Here is an 11,660-nt window from a genome sequence, read left to right on the forward strand (position 1 = left end):
ACCTGATAATTGTGGATAGTAGGATAGCGGATACCTGACAATTGTGGATAGTTGATTAGCGGATCACGAATTGCGGATATTAGATTAGCGGATACCTGACAATTACGGATATTAGATTAGCGGATACCTGACAATTACGGATGAATTGGCGGATACCTGACAATTGCGGATGGGATAGCGGATACCTGATAATTGCGGATATACCAATTTACTCCTGACATTTTCAAATATTTATTTATTTATTTGTTTATTTATTTATGGATTACAAGACATAATGATCTTTCGATTTGTTCCCTTCTCAATTCCGGTAAAGAATATTTTTGTTTTCTTTTTACGATTTACCGAAACAATAATTGACAAGTGAGTGGCTCTTGACATTTTCATTTCAGTCGAACTTTTACCTTGTTGAAAGTTCATGTTGTAAAGTGTAATGAATTCTTGTGGTATATTGGTTTTTTGGTACAGCAGCTCTAGAGTCGCTTTGTAGTGTGAGTGGATGAAAGTGGAAAAATTATGTATTGTGTGTATTTTCTCTTGTGTGTGTACTTTCTCTTGTGTGTGTACTTTCTCTTGTGTGTGTACTTTCTCTTGTGTGTGTACTTTCTCCTGTGTGTGTGTTTGTTTGTGTACTTTCCCTATGTCGCTCTCTTTATTTATTTATTTATTCTATTCTCTTTGATTTCTCTTTGTAACTCTCTCTTTAATTATCAGAGATATATTTCTCTCTCTACGTCTCTTTTGTAATTCCATTTTATTTTCTCTTACTGTGTCATTCTTATCTTTCTTTACTTGTACTTCTTTTATCTTTTATACGTATGTCTCTCTATATGTTAATTTCTCTTTATTTCTCTTTATTCTTCTTTATTTCTCATTATTTCTCTTTCTCTCATTTCTACGTAAGTCTTGCATTTGTTTTCCTAAGGAGGGTGGGAGAAGGTGAGGAGGGTGGGGAGAAAGGGTAAGGGGAGATTACTGAGCTAACTGGTCGCAGTTGAGTCAGAAATGATCATTCCAACTACATTTTTTTTCCTCTTTTTTCTTTAGTTTTTTCCAACGCCCAAAAGAAAAAATCTGAAAAAAAAACTGGAAATACATTGGGCGTGTCAGAGTGTGTACCAATGTTTAGACTGCTAGTTGGAGATGTGTGTGTGTGTGTGTGTGTGTGTGTGGATATATTGAATGATTGTGTGGTGATGAGTGTTTTGTTGTGACGTTGAATGTGCAACACACACACACACACACACACACACACACACACCGCCTGCCTCATGAACAGGTAACTCCCAGGTGCCATTAAGCTGGCCTCCCGTGTTGCCTCACAAGCTTATACATTAATGTAAATCACCTCAAGTCAGAAGCTTAGTGTTCTCAGGCAACAGCTTCACCTTTCAGTGCTTTCATTCTTTCTTTTCTCTCCTGAAATTGTGCAATAATTCTCTCTCTCTCTCTCTCTCTCTCTCTCTCTCTCTCTCTCTCTCTCTCTCTCTCTCTTCTCTCTCTCTCTCTCTCTCTCTAACGTTTTATTATTTGCTTATATGTATCAATAATTTAAACTTCTCTTTTATCTTATTATTATTATTATTATTTATTATTATTTATTTTATTATTATTATTATTATTATTATTATTATTACTATTATTATTATTATTATTATTATTATTATTATTATTATTATTATTATTATTATTTACTTTTTTTTTACGTTTTTAAGTTTCTTCTCTTAAATAAAACAAATAGCTTCTATATCTGCAGAATTTATAGCGGTGTTTGTCGTTTCTCTCCAGCACAACACAGAGACGCAGTTAGGAATACTTTACACAACTTAGATTACCGTGTCCCTGCGGTTGTAGGCGCGCTCTCTCCTCTATCAGTGCTGCAGCGAATAATCAGGACTGTTTGCTGCAAGTTGGACAGACTATTTTACGACAAATATTTGCTGGAAAATATTTGGCCTTAGTTTAGTAGTTGTCTGTCAGAGTCATTCATTGTCTTTGCGTGTGTGTGTGTGTGTGTGTGTGTGTGTGTGTGTGTGTGTGTGTGTGTGTGTGTGTGTGTGTGTGTGTGTGTGTGTGTGTAATAACGATAGAGATAAATATATGATAATGATAACGATGGTGTAATATTGATAATAAATGTAATAAGTTGAATTTCATTGTTGTCACTATAATCATATTTTACTTGCGTCCGTTCCATATTAATTTCCATTGCTTATATTCATCTACCTTCTAGCGTCTTAGAATAGAGATAAGATTTACAGACGATAATTATAGCGTTATCTTGTGCCAGTATATTTAACTTAATCTGTACGTCCGTCGCGTGTCTCGGCCAGCACAGACCAACGATCTCGTGATGTAAATGTTTATACCAGTCAGCTGATGTCTTTATGTTTATGTCTACCAGCTGATGATCACGTGTCTTTGTTTACCCAGTCAGCTGATGTCTTTATGTTTATGTCTACCAGCTGATGATCACGTGTCTTTGTTTATACCAGTCAGCTGATGTCTTTATGTTTATGTCTGTAGTCACGTGTTCTTTGTTTATACCAGTCAGCTGATGTCTTTATGTTTATGTCTACCAGCTGATGATCACGTGTCTTTGTTTATACCAGTCAGCTGATGTTCTTTATGTTTATGTGTACCAGCTGATGATCACGTGTCTTTGTTTATACCAGTCAGCTGATGTCTTTATGTTTATGTGTACCAGCTGATCACGTGTCTTTGTTTATACCAGTCAGCTGATGTCTTTATGTTTATGCCTACCAGCTGATGATCACGTGTCTTTGTTTATACCAGTCAGCTGATGTCTTTATGTTTATGTCTACCAGCTGATGATCACGTGTCTTTGTTTATACCAGTCAGCTGATGTCTTTATGTTTATGTACCCAGCTGATGATCCGTGTCTTTGTTTATACCAGTCAGCTGATGTCTTTATGTTTATGCCTACCAGCTGATGATCACGTCTTTGTTTATCCAGTCAGTGATGTCTTTTGTTTTTACCAGCTGATGATCGTGTCTTTGTTTATACCAGTCAGCTGATGTCTTTATGTTTTATGTACCAGCTGATGATCACGTGTCTTTGTTTATACCAGTCAGCTGATGTCTTTATGTTTATGCCTACCAGCTGATGTTCACGTGTCGGCTGATTTCATGTACAAAATATTATTATCGTGTTATCAATATTGTTTAATTAGTAATTTTCTTGCATTGGCTGTTAATTAACCGTGTCGCTTTTCATATCACTGTATTACCTTAATTAATATTACCTTTATGTGCCAGTAATTGTGACAGGTGTGTATTATTGTGTTCGACTGTATTTAACCTTATTATATTGTTAGTAGTTGACTCAGTTTAATTAGATTTTAGTGGCCTTTAATTGGACTTAAAGTATTTTATTGTTTTAGTGCTTTTTACTGTATTTTAATGACATTTGTGAGGCTTTATTATGCTCTACTGTTAACATTGATATTCTTAATTGTTCTTTGGTGTTATTTAGTGTTCTTTAACGTGTTTTATGGGTCTCTAATGATCCTATTTTTTACTGCCTAAATTCAAGCTCCTCGTCTCCCACCTAACGAGAAAGAATTACATTTAGAGTGACATAACAGCCACCTGTATGTATTACCAGCCATGAAGAACCAGTGGTTTTCAAGAAGAACAAGAAGAACAAGAAGTGCGGTTCATAACCCTACTAAAACACCAATAGTCATTTATAGCTACGAGTTATGGCTATTGTCAAAAAGAAAATACGTATACAATGCTCCTAGCTCTTCAAAGTTCAGTATTATGTGGAATAACCCCTTCAGTATATTTGTCTCAGTAGTGTATGTTTTGAGGAAGAGATACAACATTGCACTGAGAGATGGATTCCTTTGACGTTGTAGATGAAAAGTGTATTTACTTACGTGAAATACACGCTTAAAGACGATAGTTTATGAAAGGTATCACATAACAATAACAGTGTAAAGTATGCCTGGTGTTTAAAGGTCTTGGATGTGAAAGTGAAATACAAACATCAACACAACCCAATCTAGAGAGACGACAGGTCAACCTCTTCTTGGTCGAGTTTATGAAGTCACAAAACTTGAGATGGACAGAGGCGGGAGGGCAAGGAAACGCCCTAAATGGTCTTGGTGATGTAGCTGACCTCAGACCATTGGGGAGAATGATTGAGAGATGTAATTTGTGGAAGTGATGGAGGCGTGGGGTGATGGAAGCGTAGGGGTGATGCAACGTGGGGGTGATGCAAGCGTGGGGTGATGCAGGCGTAGAGGGTGATGGAGGCGTGAGGGTGATGGAAGCGTGAGGGTGATGACGTGAAGTTGGTGGGGCGTAAGTGATGGAAGCGTAGGGTGATGGGCGTAGGGGTGATGGAGCCGTAGGGGTGATGGGCGTAGGGGGTGATGGGCAGGGGGTGGAGGCGTGAGGGTGATGGGGGTGAGGTGTTGGGATGAGGTGATGGAAGCGTGGGGTGATGGAAGCGTAGGGTTGGTGGAGGCGTAGGGGTGGTGGAGGCGTAGGGGGTGATGGAAGGTAGGGGTGATGGAGGCGTAGGGTGGTGGAGGTGGGGTGATGGAGCCGTGGGGTGATGGGCGTGGGTGATGGAGGCGTGGGGTGATGGGGGCGTGGGGTGATGGACGGCGTGGGGTGATGGGGGCGTGAAGTGATGGGCGTCGGGGGTGATGGGCGGCAGGGTGATGGGCGGCAGGGGGTGATGGAGGCGCAGAGTGAATAAGAGAATCAGTGTTGGGTAAGGTTGGCAGTGAATGATTGAGTAAGTGACTGGCTGAACGAGTTAAGTAGTGCGTGTATTCATTGTTATTCTCTGTGTTTTCTTACTCGCTATTATGATTTATTATCCTCGACTGTCTTTATTTATTTTTTTATTTTGTTCTTATTTGTGTTTTATGTCGAGTTTAAATAACTTATGATTTTTGGCTACTTTTAACACAGGTAAATGAAAATATTTATCATAGGGGTTATTCTCATAACCTTTGGGTTTTGTTGTTCCACTCTTAGATTTTCAATTTATTTTCCAGGGTTGATCATGGGGTAAATAGTTACCATTGGTGACGTAATGTTTTCCTCACAATCGGGGTAATGTTATTGGTGGCGGTGTCAGGAGAGTAGTTTTATCGGTGTCTAAATGTAAAGTTTTCGTTATCAGAACTGAAATATATCTGTGTCAGGACTTAATAGTTTTGTCTTAGAACTGGAGTTATTTTTGGTGTCAGAACCTTACTTTACAAAGAAAAAGAACGCCTGTGGTAGTTACTGCTAATGTTCTCTGACAAAAGTTGTGAACTTTTCTGTGTAAAGTATTTCTGTGGGCAGGAATAGAAAACCATAAGAACTGGAAATTGTTTTGTAAAGGATTATACATTTTCTTGCTATAAGTAACCCAGACTCTCCTGCGTGGGTGGTATAGTCACATACATTTATGCAACCTTCATAAATTCCTTCCCAACTTTTGCATATATTCAAAACAGCATTGCAGATATATCCCTGCCAGTTTTCATTATTTTCCCCTCAAGGTTATCTGGGTCATTCTCGTTCCTCTTATCTTCTATTGTCAGTAATTATTTCTTCAAGTCGATTCATTTTAAGCGATGGATAATGAAAGGCGAAAATACCGAAAAGTTGTAAAAAGTTTTATTGAAACATTATCAGGTGGAATGGAGTGTGGGTGTGTGGCTGACTCAGGGTGAAGGCTGGGGCCATGGAGTGTCTGGTGCTGTGTCTGGTGGCCTTGGGGGTCGTCCTCGGGAGGCAAATGGTGGGCCTGCGACGCTGAGAGGGGCTGGGATGCCCGCTGGTGCGACTGGTGCCAGGAAGGGTCCTGAGGTACTGAGTGGACCTGTGTCGCCAGCTGGGAGAGTGTCAGTCCACGGGAGACGGCCCCGTGTGGGGGTGGTGCCGTGGTGTACATCTGGGTGCCACCTCGGGGAAGAGTGTCAGTGTGCCGTGAAAGGGGAGGTGTACTGGTGTGCTGTGGAAGAGTCTGAGTTCCGGTGTGCTGTGGGAGGAGATTTGCTGGTTGCTGACTGCCAGTGTGCTGTGGGGGGAAGGTGCCAGCGTATTGTATGGGTGAAGCCTGGGACAGATGTGTAGCGTGTGGGACGGTGGTGGTGGTGGTGGTGGAGACGGTGGAGGTGCTCTGAGGGAGGAGGTGCTGGACACTGGTGGTCCCGGGGTGTGTCAGTATATCCATCTGGGGTTGTGTCTGTGGAAGCAGATGTTGTTGTGGTGTGGCGGGATGAGCCTGGCCAGCTGAGTAAGACTGGGGTGTAAGATGAAGATGAGTAGATGGTTGCAGTAACTGGGCGTCTGCTTGGGGTCCTGTTTGTGGTTCTGCCTGAGGAACCACCTGGGGTCAAGTATGGAGTAGCCTGCGACAGAGCCTGCTGGAGAGGTTTACAGCGCAGCGCTAGGGGCGGGGAACCGTGGTGGAGGGTGAAAGCGTCGCCACCCAAGTTGAACTTTGAAAACTTGGAAGTGAATCTCCACTCTGGGGGTGGTGATGTCGTCAGCCTCCACCTCCACCACGTGTACAGGACCCCCACTCACGGAGGGCGTCCTAGCACGGGTTATCTTGGGGGATCCGCTGCCAGGGACACTGCGGGTGGAGGCTCGTCTGGATGACCTGCCCGGTGTCACTTGGGTCACCACCACGGGGCCCGGAGTAAAGGTTGCCAGCAACTCTGAAGAAGAAGGTTAGGACTGCCCATAGGCATAGTGTTTATCTGTACACACACACACACACACACACACACACACACACACACACATACACACCTAATATATAACCACATTAGGGTTCATCATATACACATTCTTACACGTTAACAAATAAATATTTTTTTATAAATATACGATACACACGTCAAAATATAATCCAATAACCAGCCGCGGGTAATTCATCGACACTCTCTGTATTTATAAAACTGATGTATTCATAAATCAATCCTGTGAACATAACCTACTTATAATTTAATTTACTTCACGAAAACTCACTGTCACATTAACTCTTTATCTCATTTACATAGTTTTGGTAATACCAGTATTGCTAAAGTACGAGACAAATATTACCAAACTCAGGCCGTAGGAATGTCATTTTGAAGTTTAATTTGTTGATATTAATAGAGAGATAAAACTTTCCTTGAGGCAGATAAACTTCCGAGACAAGACTCAGAAGTATGTGGAATATGAGGAAGACTTACCAGCGAACACGGTGATGTGTGTGTGTGTGTGTGTGTGTGTGCTACAGAGAGGACACAGAAGGATCCGTGAGATGTGACAGGTGAGGACTTAATGAGGACAACTTTAGGAAGGATGAAGGTTGTAGGACTCACACTAGGACTCGTCACTGGAAGTATGGTTTTACAGGCTTCTTATCGGAGGTGATGACTGGTGTAGGAATCCCTAAAGTAGCCTAAGGTGCAGGACTTACCAAACAGAGGATGGCTGGTGCAGGACTGGTACAAGGCGCCCTGCGAGAGCTCAAGCAGTGAGTCCCTGGAGGCGCTCTGATGCTGGTGACTCTTACCAGGAGAGGAGGCGTGGTTACGGCGGGCGCGGCAGGTCACCACACCCGCCACCACCACCGCCACGCCCACCACCACGCCCACCACAGCAGATACCACCACGCTCACAGGGGCGCCGCCTCCGTTCCGCGGGGGGTCTGTGGGGTTGGGTCCGTCACCCCCTGGCTTCTTCACTGCATGTAATTAAGATTGATTACGTTGTTAATATATTCACCGTACTTTCAGACATTCCTTTCTTATCATATATTAATTTTAATTTACCTAACACCTTCCTAAAATTGTCTTTATTACTCTTAACATTACTTAATTTATTTTGTTAATTTTCCTTAAATATTCGTAACTTTTTTTCAATTAACACGTGAATGAATATTCTTGAAAAATATCTCATTAAAATCTAGTTAATCATATTATATTCCTCTACAGCCACGACCATCTCGTAACTCACCTAGATAAGACTACACAATTACTTTCTTTTTTAAGTTAGTGTTTCCCATTTGGTCCAGACAGTCACACCGGCAGGACAGTCTACTGCCGCCTTCTGTAAATAATGGTGGCCTTCTTAACAGGTCTGACCACTTCTTTACTGTTATGTGAGTGACCTACTTAGCTGAGGCTGTGTGCGTCTTCCTGACACACACACACACACACACACACACTCACAGTTGACGGACACCCTCTCAGGTGCCACCTGCTCCGCCTTGGGTGTGTGGGTCTTCATCAACAAGGTGGTCTGGTGGCCGCGGCCCTTGGCGTGGCTGGCGAACATGGCCAGCACGTAGTCTCGTCCTGGCGCCAGTGAGGTGAGGTTGAACCTGGGCTCTGTGTTGTTGTACGCCGCTACCACCACCGACCCCTCACACCTGTAACACCTGTTGTTAGTGGCGCCTAGCACCTGTAACACCTGTCATTAGTAGCGTCCAGTACTAACATTTCGTATAATTCAAATTTTTCTTCAAAAGGCTTACTACACAGAAGTTCGTCTACTATGAAGTTTGAAGTGATATGGTGTTCCTCGCCCACCAGCCTCCCCCCATGACCACGAGAAACTCCCCATATCCTGATGCTGACCTTAAACCTAATCCAAATCTAACATTACCTGGATTTAACCTGACCAAGTACTAGAAAGGGTAGCTAACGTCATAGTGAGTATGGACAAATCAGCACAAGGCCTGGTGATGACGTCCTCACCTCGATGTGGTATATCTCTGGCAGCTGACTGGAGGTTGGTCCAGGCGAGCAGGTGACGGCAGCGGAGTCCGTAGTGACGTCATGGTAGTAACAGCCAATCAGCGTGCTCGGTGGTTCTGTTAAAAAGAAACATACGCAGGAATTTTAGAACCTCACTAACCAACCACCGTGCGAATAGAAAGATTCTAACATGTAATCATAGCCAATTAAAATGAACTTTGGAGCTGCTGTTCCCTTTATCTTATATAACATAGCTAATTAACTCGATTTCAGTAATTGTTAAAGACAGTTCTAGTCATATCCTGAGTGAGAGTCGGTGTAGTGTGTCTCCTTATTTAATGATGCAGAGTACGTAAGCTGCGGGTCCCCTGATTCCCAGACTGCCAATCCGCTTTGGGTCTTGTGCTTCAACATTTAGTGAAAGGCTTGACTACAAGTTTGTGTGTGTGTGTGTGTGTGTGTGTGTGTGTGTGTGTGTGTGTGTGTGTGTGTGTGTGTGTGTGTGTGTGTGTGTGTAGAGACACTTATCTTCTACACCTCGTCATCCCACCTTCCTTTACCTGTCCGTGAGTGTGACAGGTTAATACTCTCTCACCTTCCTCCATCACCCACACACCTTTTGGAAAGCAAATTAAATTGGTGTGGGATACGGTAACTACTCAAATTAATTACATTATTAGCTGTGTATGAATGAATTGACTATAGTATTTAATTATATGGAAATTTATAGCATTTAATTATATGGGAATTTCTAAATATATAATTGTTTTGATGTTTATAATAATTACCTAAATTATATTTCGAATATCATTACCTGTAATTTACACTTAAACATGTACCTGTTGCGATTACGCCATCTATTAGATACCTGTAATAGTGCATCTTACCTGTAACCCATACCTGTACTTTATACCTGTACCTCTCCTTGTACTAACGTTACAGAATAAAGTACCCGGATGGTGCGTGTAAACAGTGATTCTTGTTCTCCATCAGCACAATACGAAACACGTTCACAGTTACGAGTTATTAAGGACGAGAAATTTATTATTCCGCCTGAGAGTGACGGAGTGATCAGTCATATTATATAATTCACGTCACGGCTTCATGTTCTATGTTCCCTATAAGGAGATCATTATACTTTATATTTTTTACCATAGTCTATATATAATGCGTTATATTATGTATAAATCCCGTCCTTATAAATTGTAATATATGAACGGGATCTTATACACCCTCTATATATCTTATAGACACGATCTTTTTAGTCTAATTTGAGTAATATATAACGTATTTATTATACCCTAGGGTTAGGTATATTATCCTCATATATTACCTGGAATAATATCTATACGTAATGGCTGAAATAACATGTGACATCCATACATTTCTTCGTAAGTGTTGAGTGGATGTGGTGGCTCCTTTAGTAGTGTGGATAATTGAGAGAGAGGGGGGGCGAAGGAGAATTAGATTAAGAAGATACAAAATAAAACACAAAGAAGAAGAAGAAGAAGAAGAACCGGTTAAGTTTAATTACCGACGAGTAGTATGCTGAAGACACGAGGACGGTCAGCTTGCCCCACCTCGTTCCTGGGCTGACACTCTGCCTTCTGTCCACTGCTGACGTTATCTGCTTTCATCCACCCCGTCGACGTCAGCCCAGAGTCCGTGTGTTCCAGTGATAACTTGATCTGTGTTGGGTTAAAGGGTGAGATATTTAGGTGGTGTGGTGGGTTAAGAGGTGAGTTATTTAGGTAATTGGTGGGTTAAGAGGTGAGTTATTTAGGTGAGTGGTGGGTTAAGGGGATGAGGTTTTTAGGTAATTGGTGGGTTAAGGGGTGAGTTATTTAGATGAGTGGTGGATTAAGGGGTGAGTTATTTAGATGAGTGGTGGATTAAGGGGTAAGATATTTAGGTAATTGGTGGATTAAGGGGTGAGTTATTTAGATGAGTGGTGGATTAATGGGTAAGATATTTAGGTAATTGGTGGATTAAGGGGTGAGTGGTGGGTTAAGGGGATGAGGTTTTTAGGTGATTGGTGGGTTAAGGGGTGAGTTATTTAGGTGAGTGGTGGGTTAAAGGGTGAGTTATTTAGGTAAGTAGTGGGCGTGGCGTGAGTCATTCAGACAGATAGTGAATAGGTGGTGAGTTATTCATTAAGATATGGGTCAATAATGAATAAATAACCCTTATAACCCCTGAGTAATGAATCAACCATTAATTACCTAGATAGTAATGAATAAGACACAGGTGAATGAAGTGAATGGGCAGGTAAAGTCATAAGGATCACACATCACGGGCGAGAGTGTTTAGACCAGGACTCAGGCAACCTCTGCGTTAATCTGCACGAGTGAGCAACCTTGCCACATCTCCCACCGGCCTCCATCCAGAGCGACAGAATGAAATGAATTAGTGATGCTGAGTGAATTAGGAATGTGGGAGCCGCTGACTGAAAGTTTGGATTATAGCCTCCAGGAATGTCCAGGGGCTGTTCTTGCTTCGTTCTTGTTAAAGGGGACAGTTTCTTGCTTGTGCTTTCTTTTCTGTTGCTTTCTGAATCCTGTTGCCTTGATAACTTTCACTGCTTTTAAATTTTGTTGCCTTGATAACTTTCACTACTTTTAAATCTTGTTGCTTTCATAATTTTCCCGTGCGTTTTCATAGTTTTTCATTGTTTTCTTTTTCTCTGTTTATTCTCGTTGTATTTTTATATCTTTCACTTCTTTCTTCACTGTTCCTTCACTAATGAGAGTCCTTTCTTCATTGCTATCCTTACTGTCTCTTATACTTTCACCACTGCTTTTCCTGTTTTCTCTCAATCGTCTCTGGTGATTTTCTAGTACTTTCTCCTACCATCTCCATTATTCTTACTACTGTCGCCATCACTTTCTCTCCTGTCTCCACCACTTTCTTCCACTATCTCCATCATCCTTT

The 11,660-nt window shown here is 41.7% G+C and overlaps 1 protein-coding gene across 2 annotated transcripts in view; it reads right to left on the bottom strand.

Moving 5' to 3' along the window:
- Positions 1–5,627: 5,627 nt before the first annotated feature.
- The window catches only part of LOC121861241 (hemicentin-2-like), a 21,658-nt gene continuing 15,625 nt past the window's right edge, over positions 5,628–11,660 (bottom strand). The window contains exons 2-6 of one of the 2 annotated variants that reach the window (XM_042358889.1): positions 10,264–10,417; positions 8,724–8,845; positions 8,202–8,397; positions 7,448–7,714; positions 5,628–6,698 (exon numbers count right to left, since the gene is read on the bottom strand). In XM_042358889.1, the coding sequence (XP_042214823.1) occupies positions 6,412–6,698; positions 7,448–7,714; positions 8,202–8,397; positions 8,724–8,845; positions 10,264–10,417 (1,026 nt within the window). In that variant the 3' untranslated portion in view covers positions 5,628–6,411. Of the gene's footprint in view, positions 6,699–7,447; positions 7,715–8,201; positions 8,398–8,723; positions 8,846–10,263; positions 10,418–11,660 lie in introns of those variants that run through there. The other variant, XM_042358888.1, reaches the window with a different exon arrangement.

Source organism: Homarus americanus, unplaced genomic scaffold (assembly GCF_018991925.1).
Source record: "Homarus americanus isolate GMGI-L3 unplaced genomic scaffold, GMGI_Hamer_2.0 scaffold21314, whole genome shotgun sequence".
NCBI classification, from domain to species: domain Eukaryota; kingdom Metazoa; phylum Arthropoda; class Malacostraca; order Decapoda; family Nephropidae; genus Homarus; species Homarus americanus.